This window comes from Lonchura striata, chromosome 13 (assembly GCF_050655825.1).
Source record: "Lonchura striata isolate lonStrDom1 chromosome 13, ASM5065582v1, whole genome shotgun sequence".
NCBI classification, from domain to species: domain Eukaryota; kingdom Metazoa; phylum Chordata; class Aves; order Passeriformes; family Estrildidae; genus Lonchura; species Lonchura striata.
In genome coordinates, this window is record NC_140715.1 from 7,177,941 (window position 1) to 7,202,368 (window position 24,428).

The 24,428-nt window shown below is 38.2% G+C and overlaps 1 protein-coding gene across 20 annotated transcripts in view; it reads right to left on the reverse strand.

Moving 5' to 3' along the window:
• The window catches only part of TENM2 (teneurin transmembrane protein 2), a 1,518,527-nt gene that overhangs the window by 443,016 nt on the left and 1,051,083 nt on the right, over nt 1-24,428 (reverse strand). For all 20 annotated transcript variants that reach the window (XM_085591001.1, XM_085591002.1, XM_085591003.1 and 17 more), the window contains one exon: nt 3,166-3,441. In XM_085591001.1, coding sequence (XP_085447127.1) covers nt 3,166-3,441 — 276 coding nt within the window. The remainder of the gene's footprint in view (nt 1-3,165; nt 3,442-24,428) is intronic.

Genomic DNA, 24,428 nt, shown 5'->3' on the forward strand with positions numbered 1-24,428 from the left:
TGTAGGTTTACAAAAGAAAAAGGCAACTGATGAAAAAAAAATCCTTTTGAAAAGTTTGCCACGCTGTTTCAGAATAAATAGTTACAAGATTTAATCAAAGAAAAACTAAACATTGAGGAACTGTGCTCTATCCCCTATAGCTCACACCTTGCATCCCCACAGGTGATTATCTCCAAAGATGGCACATGACATCAGAGGTGATCTGCATTTCTAACTGTTCTTTTACAATTGCATGCATCAAAAAAAAAAAAAAACCAAAAACCAAAACACCAATTAATTTACTTAAATCTCACAACACAGTACATCATGTTGAGTAACAATCTGATGACAGATTTGTGTTACAAATTCAGAATTGATCTGTCTAAAGAAGACATTGCCACATCTAGACAGCAGCAAAAACTAGAAGATACAGTAAGAATTTAGAGTCTAATTAGATTTCTGAAAATATAAGTGTTTGTAAAATATCAGTAAGGTGTTTGGTGAGGAAGAATTTCAGTATACCAAGTAAAATATGAAACTTAATGAATTTCCATTATTTCAATTTACCTATAAGCATTCCAAGCCTGCTAATATTTCAAGGTTCACAGCATTCTGGTTTATGATAAAATTAAATCAGACTAAATCTACAAGCGCAGAAAATGGTCACAAGCGTTGTGAATGGATTTAAATGGGAGCAATTTTTTGAAATTAAGCTTCCTCTGTGCTACCTGGAAATAACAAAATACATTTATTGATACAAAAAATTGTGAGAGGTATGGTTTGTTTGGGTTATTTTTAAGTTGAAATTGTGATAGGATCTCAATACTTAAAAAAATAGTCATCTTTTAGAGATGTAGTACTCTTTCATGACCTTTGAGCTGTATCAGGGAAAAAGCTTTAACAATACTTTCAATAAATTCAGAGGTGTAAGCATAATGAGTTCCCTCTAATATTGCTAGGCATAAATGAGTAAAGTCTCATACCATGTAATGTCTTGCTTTATGTTGGTATCCTGCAAATATGAACCCATATCAGAGTACAAATTTCTCTTGAAATATAGATTCTTGTTACTTCCTCTCAGGATGAACACCTAGCAGGTTATTGATCTGCTTCTGAAGGACACAGTGCTTATTATGTAGAAAACCACTGCTGGGCACAAGTGTGAGAAATTAATGATGGTTTTGTAAGTGTCCACACTGTGGTGTTGAACCAGTGGGGCAACTGTCAATCTATATGATAATGTATCCCAAAACTTCATAAAATCAGTGATGTGAAGAAGCATTGATTTTTGAGCTAACCAGGGTTTGTGAGAGAGTAAGGCTAAAAAGTTTACTGAAGTTAACACTTCTGTGTACACAACACCTTGTGTGCTGTTTTTTTTAAAACAACCAAACATACAGAAACCCTACTTACAGAAACCCAAAATGAATTCCACATACTGGTGTATTTCTTGCTTGCTGTTTGATCATGTTGTTCTTTCTCCTATTAATACCATTGTTAGAAACATGAAAAATGGATGCACTGCACTGTATTTCCAATTACTGAATAATTCACTTATTATGGGGAAGAAAATGAAAAACAAGTGAACAGACTCATTCTTTTATCAGTCTGTGACAGTGTGTATATAAAAGTGGGTTCTGAGATCATTATGTTTTCTTAGACAAAAGGTGTGACACACTGCTGCCACTGAAATGGAGAAAACCACCTGCACAGAAGTGAATTCCTGCTGCAGTACTGAAGCCCAACCATTCCATATTGTCAGAATTCTATTAGTCAGGACTTTTATTTGAAATTATGCTCAGAAGCCTTAACAAAACTGTACTAAAATCAATGGAAGTTGTCATATTTTCTGTGAACGGCATTATTAAAAGGAAAAATCAATTAACTGCTCGCTGATCCTTTTTAAAACATGGGCTTCCTTGTACAAACCATTATTAGTAAATGCACATTCCCTCCTTAGTTTTGATGAAGAAATGTATCCTGGTATGGCTATGGAGAGGATATATTACATGAAGATTCAATTTAAATCAACAAAAAAAAAAGACTGTTGTTACAAACAAAATCAATTGCACTTTGCTGAACTTCTTCCTATCAACATATAAACTGTAATTTTGCTGTTTGCTTTGACAAGCAGTAGCATGTGTTTCCAGAGCCTGGCACACCCACTTTGCTGAAACCAAGACAACTGTCAGTGAATACAGGGAGGAGCCCAAGATAAACACCTACAAAAATGCTCTTCTGGGAGGCACCCAACACGTATCAAACAGAAATCTATCCCTGGTGTCATGCTGCTGGAACAGTTGTTCTGAGGGTTGATGATGCTAGGGAGGTTCTTCTTCACCTCCTCAGAGTGACAAGATCCAAACCCCTTTGTTTCTATTTTAACTAAGCTGAGTTTACACTTTCATCACCCTATAGGATGAAGGACAAATTCCTGCAAATCCTTTTTTACTATTTTCCCTCTAAAGTTCTTTAGACCTATGAGCCCAGAAAATTCCCCAGGTAAGAACTTTAGGGTGATCCACGCAAATGACCTGAATTTGGATATGTGCACCTGAGAGGACAGTGCAGAACACAGGAGAGTCAGACTCTACCCCTGGCACACTCTTCAGCCACAAGTGACTGGTGCTGTGCCCAAAGTCTCATTTCTGTGAGACTTTAAATGACACTAAACACAAGCGTTCTGCCTCAGCCCGATACATAGATTTGCTTTCCAAAAGCTCCACAATACCAGTATTAAAAGAGCAAAATAATTGTTTTTACAACTTCAAAACCATGGAAAAAAATACATAAAATTAAATCTGATTGTTATGAGTTAGCATAATTGTTACAGCTACCAGCACATTGTGGATTATTAATATTACTTCAAGCTGTGTAGAAAAATCACATATACAAACTATTTCTCTTTGTAAATTTCTTTCTGCTTCTCATCATTAAGTTTAATTTAAGATACTCGGAGCACAAACTTCTGTGACAGATTATGGCATGAAAAGTAAATTGTAAGATAACACATAATATCTATCATATGATGCACATATAATAAGTTTCCTGATAGTGATGCCAAAAAAACCCAAACCAGCTTTAGTCAAACTGAGAAAGTGCAGACTTCACCTTTGAAAGCAGAGTGGTGTATTTTTAAGTAGGTTAGGAATAATAGAATAGGAATACACTGAAGGCAAACCCTACCGTTCTCCTCGTCTGACTTGTTCTCGTTGTCGGAGTCGGTGAGCGTGAGAGCCGAGTTCTCGCGGCTGGACAGGCCGGAGCTTCTCCTGGATTTGATGCCCCTGCCCCAGAGCCTGATGGCGTGCTCGGGGGACATCCCTCCCTCCGTGTCCGAGTCGTTGTCCGAGCCCGTGCTCAGGGAATAGCCCTGGTGCAGGATCCCGATGTCCGAGCAGTACCCGCTCCGGTGCGGAGACGGCTCGCAGATCCCCAGTTCTGCAAGGGTGAAGTTTGTTCCTAGAACCACAAGGGGAAAAAAAAATAAACATTAAGTCATTAAAAAATCTAGAGGATTTATTTTCAGCTTGAAAATATCAGATCTTGTTTTAATTTTACGCAGTTCTGCTGTATACTGATGAATTACTTACAGAAATTTCTGGCGCACTGGTCTAGCAAGACTTAAATATGTTCAATATTTTCAAGGTTAAAATGGATGAAATATACAAAACAAAGGTAGGAAAGGTATCTAAATTCTAGACTACTCTTTTGGCCCCAAATAATTATTCACTTAATTATCATAAACCTCATGACAAGTGCAAATGACACAACCTGCTTTAGTGTGTATGTAACCTTGTATTTGTAGGACAGAGCATGAACTTTAAAGTTATGCATTTGATTACTCAAAAAGAGATTTTTTTTAAATGAAGCTAATTTTCACAAACACAAGTCTTTCACAGAGATAGTGAAAGAATGGAAATCCATCAATGAGGTAACATGGAACTTTGTCACCAATTTTCTATTCACATTTGGTGTAACTGCTAATTTAATATCTGCTAAAGAAACCAAGGTAGACCTTACATTGTAAATGTTTGCTTTTCCCTCCATATTCCAGAAGAAAGAATTAATCAATACCAAAATCAGGAGGTCATTTGGTTTAAAGGCAAAACTTTCTGAGACGATGTCAAAACACATGACCTTTAGCAGTTAATAACGACTCAGTGGACAAAATCTTATACATTTTTAAAGCACACTGAGTCCCCCAGGGTTCTCAGAAAATCCAGAATTGCCGCCTGATTTCTGCTTATGTACTTGTTTCCTACAGTAATGAACAGGGCAGTAAAAAAATAAAGGGAAATATTCACTGGTCTCTAAGGCTTTCAAAGATTTTGAAAAGCAAAGTAATTTGAGCTTCATTACATTGAGCTAAAAACAAAAACCAGACTGAAGTTGCTGCCAGTATAACTGCCAATTATTTAACTAATTTCTTAATTCACAGGGAAACTAGATCTGTAGTCTGTGTTTCTAAAACAGTAGTTTTATTTTGTCCAAAATCAGTTTCTATTTTTTCCTCTTCCTCTATATATTTATATATTTGTCAGAATGAAGCTAAACAATGGAAGTTCATACACTAAATAAAACACACAAATAAGTGTCTTCTATTAATAAAGACAGTAACTACATTTTTTATTTTTTTAAGTATTAGAACTTCTTTCTCAGGTTAGCCAGGAAAGCTCATAGCATTTTAAATCCATCTGGTTCCCCTTTCTGTATCAGCTCTCTCCAGTCTCATATTTAACTGCCAAAGCACATTTTGGATAAAGGGTGCATGCACACATGTAAAGTGCAAAACTGGGGCCCGGTTTAAATTTATTCCTGAAGCTCATCAGTTAAAGGAAGGGGATGGATTTCCTCTGGAAGCCTGAGCGATGTCCTCGGGCAGCAGTGAACAGGCTGGGACGTGGCTCTGCCACCCTGAGGTCAAAGAACCCTGCAGTGACACCGCGGCCACAGCGCCAAGAGAATTCCCCCCAGACAATGCTTCTCAAGGAATGGAACGTTTAGTGGCAATGCGTAAAAAGAACATAAAAAGGCTGACATTAAAAAAGCTAGCTTGCTTTCATCAACACCAAATTAATCCAAACCCTTCTAGTTAGGAGCATATTTTATCTGCCTTCTAATATTTAATGTAGCAATCAGAAATTTAGTGGTTTAGCCAAAAGCAAGGAACTCAACAGTCCTAAAAATGAGCTTCTCAAGTACACTTCATTCTAGAGATTTTCTGCTTGTTGCTGTCTTTTTGCCCCCTTTTTTTTTTTTTTTTTTTTTTTAATAAGTGAAGAGTTCTAGCATGACAGATAAAGCTACTGTTAAGGAGAATGTAAACTTTAATCATGTGCAATTTCAGTAGAGGATATTTAACAAAAACAGTATGACTGATTAGTTTTACTTCAGCCATGTTAGCAAACTATGGTTAGACTTATTAATAAAAAGGTCAAAATCAAACCAAAATGAATATTAAAAATTGACTGAACTGAATCATAGTAGCCCACCCCAGGTAGACTAATGTTGACATTAGATACACATTAAAATTACTAAACTCATAATAAAAATGAAGTTTTTCAAATTTTCTTGTTTTCTAGTGGCACATCTACAAATACACCAAATTATGAATATATTAGCTAAATTAAGCTGTTGTACATACACAGTAAAACATTTTGATGCTATTCGGTGGATTTCAACAGCCCTTACAAGCCCAGATGATTTCACTTTGATTAGCATCCTGTTCTTACTTTGCCTGAGGAAAATGTTATAGGCACTGAAATACACTATTCACAAAACTCGTTCACCCATTTGAGTTTTATTATCTGGGAACATGGCATTTTCCAGCAACTGACAAAATTTAAAAAAATTGAGAAGTGGATCATATCAAGACCACAAATGGAATCAGCCCCTGAACCTCTGGGAAAGGATTTTCTATGCTGCTTCTCAGAAATCCCTTTTATAGTCTTATGACCTGATGGTAGACATGAAATATTCTAGAAATTTCCCCATCTAGTAAAGACATGTTCTTTGCTGGTAGATTTTAAATTAGTTTTATACACTAACTTTTGGCATTTGTTTCTGCAAAATATTATTTGAGACTTTTCTGTAATGCAGCATATAGTGGTAAAATAACTTGTGCTTGGATAATAATCTTTTCACATCTACATACATATATAAAAGAGGTTTTCAGACATGTATTTTACATCCAAAAATATAGAAATGTATCACTATAATTCCTGATAGTTTCGTAGCCCTTCATTTACTGTAAAATCTGAGGAAAGGAAGATGGAAATACTACAGTTATATTCTCTAGACCTTTTCTTATTCTGGACCTTGTTCTCCTACATGCCTTGTTTTCCTAAAATGAAACTGCCCACATGTCCTGAATGACATATAAACTGCTTCCACTAACATATTCTTCTCTCATTTACTCAGCCATTACTGCACATTAAGGTATTAATGCCATCAGCAGACCACCAGTAGACCTTGCATATTTACCCTTGTATATTCACATAGAGGATAAATAACATCTGGATGCACAGAAATAATTTGTCCGTAATTCACAGAATAAGCTGAGTTGGAAGAGGATCATTGAGTCTGGCCCAACCATCACACCCTGTGCCTGGGAGCATTGTCCAAACACCTCCTGAACTCTGCCAGGCTCGTGCTGTGACCTCTTCCCTGGGGTTGCTCTTCCTGTGCCCAGCCATCCCCTGGGTGAAGAATCTTTTTCTAAAATCCAACTTAAACATCCCCTGACACAACTTCAGGCCATTCTCTCAGGTCCTGTCATGGGTCACCATAGAGAAGAGATCAGTGTCTGCCTCTCCTCTTCCCCTCACAAGAAAGGAGACCTTCTGTACCCTGCTGTGTATGGAATGAGGTCTCTCCTCATTCTCCTCTTCTCCAAGAGGCCAAGTGCCCTCAGCAACTCCATGGATTCCCCTCAAAGCCCTTCCCCATCCTGGCTGCCCCCCTTTGGGCACCCTACTATTACTTTGCAGATGAAGTACAGTCTCATAAAAGATGGAGAAACACCTGAGTCATTCCATATCCACTCAGGCCACCAGAATACTCCGTGTGGAATCCTGATGACAAAGTTCAGCAAGAACAACTCAGGCCTCCTTGCCTCAGTGCCAGCACAAACTACAGCACTGATGAACTGGAGAGAGGAAAGGCAGGCACGGCCTGGCCTGGGCTAAAGGTTTAGTGTCTCCTTCAAGGAGTATCATCCTTACAGCTCTACTGACAGTGGCACCTCAGGCATGGCAAGACTTTGGAGACAAGCAAAGGCAGCAGGGCCATGGTGCCGCTGCTTGCCATGCCCTGGCAGTCAGACTGCTCTGCTGTGTGCCCACACACAGAACGCTGCCCCACAAGCCAAACTGCACTGCCAGCATGAGCAGGCAGGCAAGGCTGGCACCTGACAGTGTGAGACAGCATCCCCTACACCTGGGGCTTGCAGAGAGCTGAGAGGAACTGAACTGCCCCACCCTGGAATGTCACTTGCAAAGCAGGACTGAAATGTGCAGGCAGAATCCATTCTTCCACACTAAAAGCTTTTTTTTGGATTCTTGTACCATCTACTGCTTTGCTGGTCACACTAAGAGAAAAGAGTTGGATAACGTTGGATCCTTATTGGTGGAAAAGAAAGAAACTTCTTTCCCTTGAAGAACACAGCACCAAAAATAGAAAGTCACAAGGTTTTTGCTTTTTCACATGAAACAGCTTAGCAGTCTCCATGCTCAGTCCCTTCATCCCTTCCTGCAGAAACCACTAGATGATTTTCATTAAAGGAAGGCAGTTAAACCCAGCTGCTCCCTTAAGGTGTACATAATCTCTCATACAAAAACAGATCAGCAGCGTTCTAGTTTAGCAGAGTAGTATAATGTTATGTACTTGATCATCATTGCCCATAATCTACACGCTGTGAATAGTCTGTCAATAGAATAGATGTTTTCCTTTAAATGAGGACATTACTTCTATTATCTCTTTAGTGCACTTCCTTGTACAGAAATTTACTCTTTCAGTTATTTAGGATATAAACACTTACTAACCGTGTGTTGAATTCAATGATGTACTACTGTACTCATTATCCCTGCTAAGCCTAGAAAGCATCACCATTTAAGCAAAGGTTACTTTCACCTAACCCCTAGGCAAAGGTCTCATTTGGCTGATCACAAACTGCATTTATTGCCCTTCTGAAGATTAATCTAATCCAGCTGCGATCGCTACAAGATGCCTCAGAGGAAGATCTCTGAAATGCACAGATAAGATAAATTTGCCTTCAACATGACACCAAGTTCAAGAGTGGGCTAAGTCTAAAATCAAAAGAATAGATATAACTCACAGTCTTTGCTACTACAATCAGTTACAGAAAGTAAGAATAAGAAAAATATATTAAGATATTCCATCCTTTCTCAAGTTTTTGTTATATTCACAGCTATAATGATTTTTCTAGCAGGAGTTCCACAATTTAGGTCTAATCTCTGGAAGAGGTCTCTCTTTTTCAAAATCTCTGATGCACACTTAATTTTGCTCAGTTCTTTATAAATTCAGTCTGCTTTAGTCCCTTCTTCAGCAAACTGACTAGAAGCAGCAAACAGAAATATTTGTGCATGTTGCAATGCATGGTTTGAATGTAAAGTTCATTTCCTAGTTTCTCCCATCAATGACAGAAGAATTCTTTAACAGTCTTTTATAAACTGCCTTGCTCCTTTCTGACTGAGATGCTGGGCTGCTTTTGGCTGGGATAGAGTTGATTTTCTTCTCTGAAGCTGGAATGGGGCTGTGAGGGTCCTGCTGCTGCTGAGCAGTTCTTACACAGAGTCAGGGTGTAAGAGCTCTCTTTTCCTCTCTATCCCACCAGCTGTATTTCTGGCATCACCTTATGGAGATGAACCTGATTTTGATGATATTCTGGCTTAGGGAAAAGTGTACATGTATGGCTTTCTCCTCAAGTGCTGATGTTGATTAACAACAAAATCAGATTTGAGAGGACAAGAGGATGGAGCAAGGTAGCAAACATGACTATTTATTATCTATCCCACACAACCCACATGGAAATGCAAACCTTCAGGCTAACACTTTACTTTCTTAGCCAATCTTTCCAACTTTTCCAAGCTCTAAGGAATTGTAAAAGAAGTACAGCTTCATTTATTATAAAGGGATGTGTTATTCCTTCCGACTGTCCTCTCTCAAACCTGAAGGAGATGGATGTGTGCAATTCTGTAAGCAATTGCTCTGCTCTCCTCTGTGCTTCACCCTTCTGTGCTCTCCCTGGGTGCACTTCTCCTCCTTCTCCCTGCTGATTAAGTGCCAGCAGAAAGAAAACCCAGGCTGAGCCTCCCCTGTTATTCTGTGTGTGGCAGCAGAAGGCTGGGAAAGCCCTGCTCAGGGCTGACCTCGCGGGCCAGCAGCAGCTCCTGGGCACACCTGAGAGCTCCCAGCACTTCAGACTGCAGGAAATCTGCTGGATTTCAGCAGAGATGCACAGACAGACAGAGGGGAAAGATTCCCAGGCTTGGAATCTCCCACTGAACGCATGGATACCTTGGTTTAACCAACACGAGGGATTTTCTCCAGCATCCATCTCAGAACCAGTCCCTGTTGAGTCTCCAAACAAACCAACCCCAAGAGACAAAAATTCAGTTCCTGTTACTTTTTCCTTTACAAGCAGCACAGAAAGAACAGATTGTGAAGCCTCATGGTAAATCATGAAGTTCTTGTAAATTCCCCAGCCCTGGTCCAAATGCCTTCAAAGTAATAGCAGGCTTTGGAGGTGGTGGTTTGGATTGGCTTGATTGTTTTTTGTTTGTTTGGGTTTTTAAAATAGAATTTTATGAAAAAAATGAAAAAGAGAGTGTGTATTTTCTATTCCCGTTCCTGAAATGGAACAAACTATGGAATAATTTTATTAAATACCTGTTTCCTTTTAAGAGAGAGTGAATTTATAAATAAAATCAATCACAGAAACACAAGAAAATATTAGAAATTTCTGTGTACCTAAAGTGATAGCTAGCATAAAGAACACAGGAAGAATTATTTTCAATCTGTTTTTTTATGTTTACCAACCTGCTCAACACCTGATACTGTCTCCTGTCACACAAACATAGTATTTTCCTATAAAGGAATAACAGCTGCAGCTCCATGGAAAATGCAAACTTGGAAAAGTAGTCAGTTTTAAAGATAATATAAGGAAAGAATGAAGTGCAATCCCAATAGAGGATAGCTACCATTTAGTATCTATATTGACTATGCATGTTTGCAATGCACTCTTAGGCTCATTTGGCACAAAATAGTACAATAATTATACCATGGTCACATGGTTTCAAGTCAGTTTTCACCAGTAAAAATATGTAATTTTCATTCTAGTCTAACTCAGAAGATTTAGGTCTGCTGCTGTTAAAGTATTTTCAATTGTGTAAGAAAAGGACAGTGAGTTTTTCCTGATTTCCAGTAGACTCTCTCTCTCTATATATATATGTACACAAACATATAAAGTAATTTTTGATAAAATGACTCTATAGCTGTTTATCTTCACTGATACACTATACTGAGTTCAATTATTAAGAAAAAGCTCTACAAAAATCTGTAGTAAACAACCACTGGATAAATGAGCTGTTGATACTTTGCTGAATTAATGTAAAGCCTTTTTCTTATTTTTATACTCTTAAATCAAGATTTTAAAAGTGACAAAAGATAAACCACTGTTCATGACTTGATAAATAAGCTGTGCTCTCAAGAAGCAGCAGAAGTCAATGGTAATAAGCTTTCATACTTCCATGACTGTTTAATTGGGAACTCTCAAAAAACCTGAATCAGCTGCCAACACAGACAAAACCTTAATTGTTTCTCTCTACCTTGCTTCACGAGCTGGGAACACGGCTACTCTATATTTTATGAGGGTCCCCAGGCACATATAAAGATTCCTGAGCACTAGCAGCTGTCAGCTCTTTAGTCACAAGGTGCTTCTTCACTGTAAATACCATGTCACTTAGAAATAACGGTAATGTAAATTGTAACCTGTACAGTAGAATAAAAAGTTTAAACCATTATTCAGCTGAGAACTTGTGTTTATATTCTGAATGACGTTGCTCCTAACATGTTTCAGAAATGACAGAGATATCAGCCTTTAACTCTACATTTCTAATTCTACTAGGAGCACCATCAGTAGACCAATATTAATGACTTTGAGGACTGAAAAAATAATTCACCTAAAATGAAGAGGTTCCAAAATAAATCAAACTTATTAAACTGAGAACTGCATCAATTGAAAAAGTCACATAAAACATCCACATAAACTTCATGCCAGACTTGAAGAATAATAAAATAATTTGAGCACTATATTTTGGAGTAAAAGATAAATATATTACAATCAGGTATCAAGGGAAGCAGCTCTTTGAGAAGTTTACCTACAAACAACCACATCTTTTATTCACCAATTGTCTTCATTTTATGAGATCAGGAAACATCTGTATTTATTTGACTGAATTATAAACTGCTTTCAGCTTTTCACTTTTAATCCTAGCTAAATAATTAGTTATTTTCATCAGCCAGTCAGTTGTGGTATTATGAATGAATCAGTTGGCACCACTCCAGATGACAACTGGTCCTGAATTTTGCTACAGACAAAATACCAACCCATATTACAGGATTTCTTTCATTCTACCAATGACTACTGCTTGCACACTGCACATAAAATCCCAAGCACACAAACACAGTGATCTGCCTTGCTGGCACATCCAGAGCTCGCAGGGCTACAGCAGCAACACTGCAGAGCCACCAGCTCCACTGCTGGAGCTCACTGGTCATGCCAGGCTTCTGAGGACCCATGGAGGAAGAAATATGATCTCCTCCCATGCACCTCTTTTCCTTCCCTACCTCGCAGTGCTTTCCAGGCAGTCACAACAGGCTGTTGTTTGATTTGTTTGATTTTGTTTTCCTGTCCCTGTGTACCCACGTTGAACACCAAGATTTCAGCGGGTTGCACTCAGCAGTGCAGGCACAGGCTGTGCCAAGGTTCTCTTCCCACCTCAGCACCCCAAATCCCCTTGGTTAATGTAAACTGCTTCTCTATTTCATCTAAACTTCTCTGTGTTTCAGTGGTTTAGCATTTCAGCAGCAGTGTTTTAATTTAGACTACTTTTCCCTTCTTCAATGAACAGTAAAGTGTTCATTGTGTTATGTGCCAATAAACAGGTTACAGATTCTGTTTATTCAAACTTTTTGCTGTTTGAAACTGTCTTTGTTCTATAAAACTCCATTGGAACAATAGGGCCAGTTGTCCCTTCCCTTTCACTTTTGTCTCAGATTTGAAGGACTGCCAGCACTGACTTTATTGGTTAATAACAGAGGGACATGCAAGTGTGCCAAAGAGTGAGTCAAGCTCCTACAATCACTCTGCATTAAGTTTAACAGGTGGCAGTGTGCGATCCCCTGAAGAGGAATTATCAAGATATCTCAATTAGAACAAAAAATTTGTCAAATAATATTTTATGTATGGGAAAATGTTGACCCTGATTTTCACAAACTGACTTTAAAAAGAATTATTTTCCCCCGCTAGATCAAATATTCTACACAAGAACCAGTTGTAATTAAAAAAATACTACACTTGTCTGTCACTTAGTTTTGCATTAAAAATTTTTCAGGCTAACCCCAAAATCTCTGTGAGGCATTATTTTTAAGAGATAATACAGCAAATACTACAAAATCAGACCAAAATTTAGTTGGTTTGAAAGAGAGTTACTGTGCAGGCTGTGTTATCTGACTATTTTTAACACGCGCGTCATCTCAATTGCTAAGTGCCTTTACTTGCTTCATAAGTGCCTTGCAGATCAGGTGAAATGATAAATTCACATCTCACTGATAAAGGTCAAGTATGCCTAGGCATCATACGATTACATTATTATTTTTTTTTATTTATCATCATCATTATTATTTTTGAGTTTGCAGACTCCAATTACAGAACTCTTCGAATTTAGCAAGAGAGAGATTAGATTGGATTATTCATTAATCCTCCCACTAGTTCACACTTTTCAGCCTACCAATATTTTGCAAAGAAGTATTTTAGGCTAGTTCACATAATTCCCTTTCTGTTATATGGGTGTCGCAAGCAGCTCTGAACCTAGGATCTTTGAAAGGGAGTATGGAGTATGTAAGGACAGCAACGGAGAACAGGGATGGGAAAAAACCCTCTCTGCAGCTTACAGGACACCTTGGATGAGAGCCTGTCCATTCTGCTGCCAGACTTTTCACCCATGATGTGAATACTGACAGCAGCTCTGCCTGGTGCTGGTGGATGTCCCTTGCCTGTGGCCTTGCAGTCACTGTCTTATCAGAAAAAATTCTGTTCTTAATTACGGTGTGATAGGGCACATGAGCTAAGCTGGCCGGTGGCTTCAGGTGGCTTAAGCCACCATGACAGGCTCTGGATATTCAGATTTATCCGTCACTTTCAGACTGATGAACTCTGATTCGGCTGAGCATGCCAGCACCTCTATTTAAATTTCAGATTTGTGGTTCTCAAAGGCATTTGCTTGTTCTATTTTCTCTTTTGTTATCTCTTTAAAGACTTCGGAACAGAGAACAGGCATACATGTCACAAAACTATCCTTGGATTTAAGTTCTTCTACAACTTACTTGTGTTATGGAAACTGAACAGAATAAGTTTTATAGGAGCTTTGTTATAATTTTTTTTTTTTTTCATGGCTTTCTGCGTTTTTTATTGTTTGCTCATTTTAAACTGGAATTTTGGTGAACAACGTGCATGGTTATAGAACAGTTTCATCCTTGAACAGGAAAGCCTGAGGAGAAAACCCTCCATCCAAAAAAGTGAACAAATCCAAGAGCTTCTAAGGATTTCTGACCTGGAAAATCATAACAGAAATCTATAGCTAAAATAATCAGAAGTGTACAGTGGAGATTAGCTGTGATCCTCTAAATTATTTTAGGAATAACTTTAAGAAGCCTAAAGCAGGAACACACAAATCAAGTCATTAAAATCAAATGTGTTCTCTGTAGTGGAAAAGATACTACTTTAGTTTAAAGAATTTTTGGTAGAAAATTAAGTTCCAAACTAGTAGCATTCCTGTTGATCCTTCTTAATATTACTTATATGTAAGAACATGTTTGAAAATGAGCTTGGATGTGAAGTTGTTTTCCAGTTAAATGCAGGCTGACATGCACAGCCAGCACGGAGCACAGGCTCACCCAGGTAAACACTGCCCTGCCCTGGGCACACCAGAAGTGCCAGGGGGGTTTGCAGGCTGGGGCTGCAGTGCCCCACCTCACACTGGACCAGCCACACCAGCCAGAATTAGTAAAGCCCAACCTGAGAGCACTGGTAACAGAAAATTTGTGAACAGGAAAGTGGAACAAGCACCACGAGGCATATGGACTCTCTTAACTAACCCACTGGAGCTGAAGGAAAATGAGAAAAACATTGCCATTTGGTTTCCATTTTACCTAAAATGATGGGGTTTAATTTTTGACCTATTTAACAATATTTGCCTCTTCAGAGTCTCACTGCAGGCACAGCGCACAGCAAGCGGGTGATACTGCTCAAAATTTGTTTCCATTGCAGACTAATGCCACTGCTTTTTTTAAATCAGCTTTTAACATTCCTGTTATCAGGAAATGCCCTTTTTAGAGGGGAAAAAGAAACCTACACCAGCCTGCTCTTATGAATGCCTCCAGCATTTAAAATTAGCAGTGAGAATCCTGTGGATACTGCATACTCCCATCTTAAGAGCAGATGTGGCACTGTATAGTTTTGGTATTAAGTACTGCCAAGGTTCCTTTCAAGCAAAGAACTATTTATCTACTTAACACAGAACATAACCAACTTTTGTAAATTTCATATATTACATTTATTTCAAAATGCTTGGCATTATTAATCCTTTTTATATTGTTAATATAAAGATTCTGCTTCAAAACCCCAGAAAGTTTATTTTTTTCCTCTCTTTTTTGCATTGCATGCACTGATGAACTAGCCTGCTCAGCAAGCATTTAACAGATTAGACACTTGAACATGGTTTCAGGCAATGCTCTCTCATGTTTCTGCGTATTGCCTGATAAACACTTCAAAGTAAACCGCTCATAAATATGAAATGAAAAGCCAAGAAGTCGTTATGCACAGCTTTGAGATACAAATCTCTTTATTCCCCTCTGAAGTGGAATTTGATTGACATAATGAGTCATAGATCCTGTCCAGGGACACACTGCCTTATCCCCTTTTCCTCAGGAGACAGGGAGTCTTTAAAGAAATCCACTTCAGAACTTTCTGATAGACAGCTCCAGGAAAGTTGAACACTACACAAATGTATTATTTTGTATTAATACCTACCTTAACAACTGTGACATGTGTCAAAGATTGAGTCCAAAGCCCCAGCCAGCGTCTAACCCTGTTACAGGAGGGCAAATCCGAGATGTCCATTCCATCTCATTATCTGGACACAGTGACACAGAGCCACAAAGGAGACTCTCAGACCCACAAGGGCTCGTGCTGAGCTGGGTCTGTCCTGTGCTCATCCCCAGGGCTCCTCTGTGAGCCCGGGCAGCAGCAGCTCCATCCAGGGCAGGCAGGACCAGCTGGCTCCTGGTGGAGATACACGAGGAACAGGTGAGCCCTTGTGCCTTGGGCTGCTCCACCTGGGAGCCTGGCACCTTCCCTTCCCTTGGATTGGCACAGGAGCTGCAGCAGAGCTGCACCCCTGCCCTGCTGGCACAGCCCCTCCTGCCCACACCCCACCCTGGGGCCAAAGCAGAGGGGGCTGCCAGGGATGCTCCCACCCGAGGAGCTCCACATCACTCATTAGAAGGCAGATTTATCAGGTACAGACCCCCACAGTCATTTCCTACAGTTCACAGGTCCGTGCTGTGAAGGAAATTAAGACTTTCATGTGAGAAGGAGCAGTTAAAACCATCTAGCCTGAAAAACCTCTGAAATGCTAATTTGGATATTGCTGTTAATAAATGATACCCATATGAAAATGACAAAAACTATGTAATTGTTGGTCATTGCTATTCCACAAAATGTCTATTCCAATAAAAGTCAAGCTTTAAGCCACCACAGTGAAACTGCTGATCAGTAGTGCCATAAACAAAATTATAGTGCAATAAATTGCTACCCTACAATGTTATATTCACAACCTGCATTTGTAGTATTTGTGGAGGTTTTTAGAAGGAATCCAGAAAATATCTGCCTAAATTAAGATGCAACTTCTAGAACTTGATTTACTAGCCGTGCTGTATATATTATATTATCCATCGTTACTAGCTTTCATTAGTCTCTACTCCCTATGAAATAATCACACACAAAGTGTACAAGATCCACCACTCCAACTTGGCTTTCTTTTGTTAGTGGTAGTACTATTATTAGTGTTATACATGAGCCATTCACATGCTTTATACAATAATACATACATCATTAAGATTTAAAGGCAACAGTAAAAAATTAGCTTAATTTGTGGTGTTCAAAATGCACTCATTTTTTTTTTTATTTTGACAATAAAAATGAAAGACTAATATCTACAAAAAGCACACAATAAAACAATGAAATGGAGAGAAGAATAACTATTAAAAGGACTGAATTCATATTACATGTAAATAATGAAACATTAAAGTCTAATTTTGTAGAAAAAAGCTGAAAGGGAGATTTAGAAGCTTAAGATGATGAAAAAAACCACAATGCGGTATTGCCTTCCATCTACAAAGAACATTGCTGCCTCTTCTCAGTCCTCAGTCACTGAGATTACTCAGACATTGTTTTGTTTTTCCCTCTGAAATGTTTCTTGTTAAAAAGTTTTACTGTTGGCATTTATTGTTTGCAAATTACAAACACATTTCGACCCTGTTATATTGCGAGCACTTCCTTCTCAGACATCTTAATGGCTTGCCCTGGCTTCTCTAATCACTGCTAAATAATAAAGATTTGCATCAAAATACAACAACATGAATTCTAACAAATATCGAGCAAAATGGGCAAGTGCTTGACAAAGCCCAGAACTAAATCAAAGTTTATGACTATAAACAGGTATTCTCCCATTTTGCAATTTTTGATATGGGTTGCCCTATGTAAATTACAAATTTTTGCCAAATTGCAACTCTTGGTAACTATTTTGAATATTTGTGAAGAATCATTACCATACACAGAACTAGGGAATTATGGCCATGTACCTTGACACATATCGGAAAAATCTTCACACCCAAGAATTAATTTTAACACATGCCTTATTCCAGTGTAGTGTTGATAGACTGCCAAATGAAAGGCAAATAAGGCATCCAAAATATTCTGAATTACTCAGTCTTCACAAGACCTTCTGCAGCCCTCACAATTCCTACACAATCAATATTACACATACCAGTAAAATTACTACAAAAATGAACTAGAATTTAAAATGAATACCTTTTTTATGATAACTATCTTAGAATAAAGCATGTTTCTATAAACTAATGTTATTTTAAGAGATGATACCACAGTTACTGAGCTTTCATTACAAGATGTGAAATGTTTGGGTAGGGCTTCAGGCAGCATTAGGTATTCTGATGAGGTGAACAAGCACAGCTGCCACTCACACCCTTGGCTCTGTCAGTCACTTGAGCACACAGAAACCAAGTTGTCACTGGGAAAGGAGCTCCTCAGAGATCTGCAATTGCTGCTTGACCTGCAGCTGAAAAGCAAGTGCTTTGCTCACTAGATCTATTAGCCCTTTGACTTCATTCATTCACTGGCTAATATAAATACATTGCTAAAGTGAGTGATTGATTCCATTTCTTTGGCGAGAGCACTACATTCTTGAAGCCTCTAGAATGACTATCCATGGAGATTCCAAAACATAACTGATTATCTATCATTTGTAGTTAGAAATCTGGCAAGGGCCACTAAGTTGTTTCTGTTTCTTTTTCCCTCTTCAACTGCTCTCCAAGAATAACCTTTTCTTGCTGCTCTACAGTTTCATGCAACATAGACACTAAACCAATCATCATCTCTATCCAGTTTTATTCAGTCATCTTTGTACTGGAAGCCTGTTCAACAAATCAACATCTTTCCATTTCTTTTCTGTGCTTCCCAGGTTTGACATCAACACAACAGCTGAAACAACAGTTTACAGTTCTCCTAAAGGAACAAGGCTTCCCTTAAACACTGCAGGAGTCAGACAACCTCAAAGAGAGGAAGAAACCCCAAACCACTTCTGCACACACTGCTGAATTCTCCCTTCCATTGCTGGACAGAACCAACAGATTTTTTAAATTGTCTAAGATGTCAGTGTGTAACAAGGAGTCTGGAAGGCATTCTGACAAAAGAAACAGGAATATGACCTGACAGTCCATTGCTTTTACATGAAAAATGCCACCTTTTTTTCTTCTGTATTTCTGATCTATTGCATCTTGGCATCTTCTGATACAAGTATGGCACTGTGATGAAAACACTGTACAAAGCAAGTTTCCAAACTGGAAGCAGAAGTTCCCTTCCAATCATGTGGAAAATTTTCTTCATTTATAACCAGATAGAGAATATATATAGTCAGTTTTGTAATTTAGAGTTTTGTCAACCAAACAAGGACCCCATAGCTGGACATAATGGGGTAAACAAACCCAAATTTTGGGAGTGTTTCTAAAGGCTTCCTTCCCTGCTTTAGTCTCAGACTGAGAAAAGAAGGAATACCTTTACAAGTACTATAATCAGTTCTAGCTTTGCATGCTGGAACAGTTGTAAGTCTAAGAGACAGGCTCTATCTGCTAGTTCATTCATCTCAGCTGCCTTCAGCTTTGGTTCCAAACACCAAAAATATACACAAAAATGCCACTAAACCCCACAGAACTCTGCAAAATATGCAAAGGGGAGTATTTCACTTTTGAAGGTGCTGGTAATGCTGACATTCATTTTCATTGCACACAGAACAGTTGCAGCTTAGTCCTAAGAAATGAGCAAGAGCATTTTCAACTCATGCATATGCTTATATTTACAAATTATTACCATTTATGCCAATTGCTAAGAATTTTTAACTTAGCTAAAAATTTCTGATAAAAAGTCAAACATTCAACAATAAGTCCAAGTTTATTTGAAAGCTGGCAACCAATTGCAAGGATATGGTTCTGAAGTCCAAACTTAAAAACAAAAATAGTAAAATAGAGATAACCATATATATTTCTTTGCTTGCCATTTTCAACAGTGACACACATTTTCTAGTACCCTCAGCTCAGGAAACAATTAGTTGTGGACAGAAGGAGCTTCCTTGGAAGAGCTGCACTGTGCAGCTGCCTGAGCCATGGCCAACAACAGCCTGAGCTCCCCATCACTCGAAGGCTGCCTTTGACAGCCTGCATTTCAGTGATGGAAAGCATGATCCTTCCTACACAGTATGCACTGCACTATGCATTTAGTCCTCGGAGAGCTTTCAGAATGAAAAGACCATAATTATTACTACCATCATTATTATTAATGAAAAATACACATGTAAAATTAGGTTTCGAACACAGTGTTTTATAGCCCCTATTTGTCTCTGTGGACACATGCCATAATGGCTTTAACAGACCTTTAACACTCACTGACTAATTAATCTTTACACTCAGGACCCAGCTTGAGTTTTATTCAGTAAGGAGCAGAAAATAGCATCTGTGGATTGGGCTTGCAAGGTCCACTGCATGAATAAATTGACAGGCTACAGGAAGAGTTGGCATTAAACAGCTCCTCTCCTCCCCTCAGTACTCCTGTAAGAGCCTTCACCAGCCACTGAAGCTTCTCTTCACAAACTCCTCACATACAATTTATTTTTATTTCCTGAAGTGACTCTTTTCAACCTTACAGGGACTCAGTCTTCCAAGTACATTGACACTGATAGGAAAAAAAATATTACAGGAACTAGATAGCACTTTAAAATAGAACTGCATTTCCTACACAACCAAAGTATGCACCAGAAAATTCAGTTTGACTATGGAGAGCACAAACGAACCATACAAATTAATAGGCCTCAGCAATTTGTCAGAAAAACCTTTAGGCTTCCATTTCTAACTCAGACAGGTTCTAAATATGAAAAAGCGCAGTGAGAATATTCTGCAAAAAGAAAGCACAAAAAGAAAATACACCACGCAATTTCTTAATAGAATAAATTCAATCTTTGCTCCTCTTAAAAGAATTTTAAAGATATTGTAAAAGAATAAGCATATAGGGGTAAATTTCTCTCAGCTCATTTGCATAACACAGTTACAGTCAATATAGCCTACCCAGAGTCCTGCCTTACTTCTGCTGTAAAGCCAGGCAACCAGAACATCATCTTCAGTTACCAAAAAATAAAGTATTATGTGTTTACTAGTCAAACCTCAGTGGTAGAGATTTCATCAAGATGAAATTACCAAGTATTCTGATTTTTTCCCAGTATAGGTAAACCTAAACCCTGGTAACACTGTGAAGTCCCAGATCATGGTATCTGTTTCATTCTATGAAGTTAACTTCAAGAATGGCTTAATCCATTTTTTCTATTCATGGAATGACATTAGGAACCAAGCCTTGTGAGCTGCAGCACAGTAAGCAGCAATGATAGTACAGCACTCATTTTGAGAGTCAAAAAAACCTCCCTAGGCTCTTGCTTTAGCCAGGAAGGTCACAGATCAGTTACGGTGTATTTCTCACAACAAAGCATTTATTTCTCTGTATGCCTGTAGAGATAATACTTGTCAGATTAGCTCTTTTCCTTTGGAATTCCTCACCACTGGTTTAGCGAGTCTGTGTTTCCCAGCAGAGGGCTATTAATTAAAGTCCAGTAGGACTCAAATCTGAGCTTATTAATGGTTGGATGGATCCAAGTAAAAACACATCTGCTCCCACACCTCAGTCTCCTCTCCTTGTTTTTCCTCACTTTTTGAAGCACATTTTCAGTTTCCCACCATAAATTCCATGAAATCCTCCCTATCAATGAGCCATATTCTACTCTCAAGCCACCTCTAAGTGATTTCTCAAGCTTAAAAAAAGGACAGGAAGGTGAATCAACTAGGAAACAAAATCCTCATCTGCCAGCATTTGATCAGTTACAGCTTATGGTTTTATCTCCCCAAACATTTTCCCATTATAAAAAAACCCGAAGGTTTGCAATGCTCTATGTATCAGTACATGTAAAAAAAAAAAGACTTCAGAATTTAATAGGATTTTATAGGGACTCAGCTTTGTGAATTACACTCATATAAAAAAAACTCTAAAGTAATTTCTATTTGATTTGAATCCATTTACGTAGGACAATATCTGCTATAACCTGACAGGAACAGTCCAGCTGAAATTGCAAGGATGTGAAACCAGGAGTTGGCTCCGTTCCCACTTAACCTGCAATCCTCTCAAGTGGGGGAGGAAAGTTACCAAGCACAGTGTAATCCTTCCCTCCTGCTTTAGAATGAAAAGAAACCCTGGTATGAAAAAATATCCATTAGATTAATTTTTACTCAGATTAACTATTTCCTCAAAGGTCACTGTAGGCTGAATTCCAAACCAGCAGCACATTATACATCTATTTTAAAGGCAGCATGGTGTAGAGACAGTCCCTTTGTAAAACTGCTAAATCACGTCCATCAGGACTGAGACAGCTCTTGCCCTGTGCATCAGAAAACTTTAAACACAAGGAAAACACAACTCCAGCATAAGAAACACTGGAAAAAAACAGCTACATAATTCCAGTCTTTTGGTCCAATTCAGCAGAAACATAAAATATGAGCCACAACATAGCCCTTATATGATCCCATGTATCATGAAGGGCATGGCTGAAGAAAGAAAAGGGAGGAAGGTCAGTATTAAACCATAAACTGGACTTCTGCACCTTCCTACCACAGCCTGACCTTCCCTGGGGCACAGTTTCCTGGCTGGGGAAGAAGAAACCAATGGCTGCTGGGAACCTACAACTGCCTTACACAAAGTCCTAAGTGATGTAGGACTGGATCAGGTGTACCTTGATTCCTTCTGCCTCATGTATAGGAATTGAAAACAGGCAACGACCCTTAGACCTAAATTTGTTAATGGTACCTCCAAACTGAGGAGTAATAAGCTTATTTTTCAGGCTAGAAGAGAAATAAATGATAAGTTACAATGTAATGGGCATGACCAAGAAGTTGGCTTTGATTTCTTGGTTTTGTTACATATGTTCTGAATAGGAAAAAAAAACAAACCCATCAAATATCACATAAAATGTGTCAGAACATACACCCTTCATAGAGCACTGCTATTAAGGTGATTTAATACTGGACATTTAGTTACTTGGAATATATTTCATTATTATTTGCAAGCACTTGAACAAATACTTGCCCCATCCTGTGACACCAGTGTTCTGAAGCTGGACATCATTTGCAGCCATGGCTGTTACTGGGAATTGGAGCCTCACTTCTGCTGGGACTTGTACCTGACAGCTGGGATCTTTATAAACCTGAAATATCTGTGTTTGTGTCTTGGGTAAGAATTTAACTGCACAAACCCCAAAAAGTTAAAAAGTGAAGATTAAACTACTAAGTATAGCTAGACAAATGCAGATTTTTAGAAATGTAATAGCTTTTACTTTGATGTAACAACTTCCAAAAATCAACTGGTGAAACTGAAGTAAGGTCACTAAAATAATGAATAAGAGTGAATTAATGCAGTTTAAGAAGTATTTTAAACCCACATGATTTTTTTTCCTCAGTGTCTTCATTTAGATACACCTATACTTTAATTTTCTTGGTGGCACTGATAATTATAGGCAGTGTCCCCATGTAAAAATTTTCAACTTTTACAAACATATTTTTAAATTAATTAGATTATGTATGAATGAGGTAGTTTTGTTTGACCATGAACATTAAAAATTACTTGGATTTTAAAATACTTCTTGCATGCATTTTTATAAAATTCCATGAATTCTAAAGACTTTATCCTGTGCTGCAAAGTTACCTGAGGATAATTCATGTTTTCTTGCATTCTCAAGAAATGGATAAGAAAAGGTATAAGGAAGCTCCTCTCCACAGACAGATCAGGCTGGCCACCACATATAGAATCCGTGCATTAATATTTAGCCCATATTCAAACTAAATTATGCTTTGTAAATATACTGAAATATCACACAGAAAAGAGGTTCCTACCATTACCCCTGTATTACACATCTGAAGAAAGGATTATTGACCAAAGGACACAACAAACTCAAACCCTATATTTTCACTTTATGTTTTAAATCAAAGTTGACTCCATAATTTTCTAGAAGGAATGTTTATTTTTGACTGGGAGATGTACTCTGAATTTCAGAAAACCAGAAATTCATCTTGTTACAGGTTTTCTAATTAATACAACAAAAGATTTACAGTGCTCAGAAGGATATTATAATCAGAATAAACCCATCTAGAAGACTTAGCTACTTCTTTTTTTTTTTTTTTTTCCTTAACACTATAAAAATTGCTCATGGGACTGCCAATTACACTGGTACAAGCAAATCTAAGTGTTATTAATAACAGTATTAGAAAGAATCAAGTGACCACAACAGCACACTCCAAACACAATTTTTCTTGTGCACTTGAACCATGAAGGAACTCATTGATTCTTATGACAAAACTTCCTCTGATACGGGCCAAGAGTGGCAGAAAATCCTGTGCTAGACGTGCCCGGTGTGAAGGGGCCACCTCCACGTCATGGTGCACATGGTCTCTTTCCTTTCCTCAGGAAACAAGGAGCTCCAGGTGCTGCTCAGGGGCTGCCTCCACCTGTGGCCTTCTCCCAAGAGAAAAGGATTTATACTCCTGACACAACAGGATACTCCAGTACCACTGCCATGGAGCCTGTGCTCAATTTTCAGAGTAACACTCTGAGCTTTAATAAAAAATTCTGTCTCTGGAGAAGATCCTCCATAGTGAATTCTGGGTTTAGCCAACAAGGCTAAGTCTCCAAACATGCTCAGTCAAATACTATTGACATTTTTCTATGAGTCACCCTAGGGAGATAATAAACCTGGACTCACAATGGAAGACATGGTTATCACTGACTTCTGAGATGTTATTCACACTTAAAGGAAGAGTTACATTGCTCACTCCTAAAAAATTGTGCAAATTCAGCTCATTTTTCCTCTTCTCTCCTTCTCCCTTTTATTTCACAGCTCATACCTAAGGTGTGAGAGCCCTCGCTGAGCCTCCACTATTGTCTCTCTTGATGCCTACCTTTCCTATTTTTTGACTTTTTGTTTTCCCCAATCCAGCAGTTTCTCAGACATCTTTATTAAATAAATTATCTTAATAAATCTGCTTGAACAGAAGTAATTCCCATGTTAATAAAACCCAGTAAAAATATGTCTATGACTTCACCTTTGTATGTTTAAGTTCTATTTTCTAACAACAAAAAAAGCACTCTAATCTTTATTCTTCTAAATTATTATTACAGTTTTTGTGATGGATAAAAGCAATAGGCACTTTCCAGAAACACCAGAAAATTAGAAGAAAACAAGACACATGGAATTAACTGAAGTGGAGCT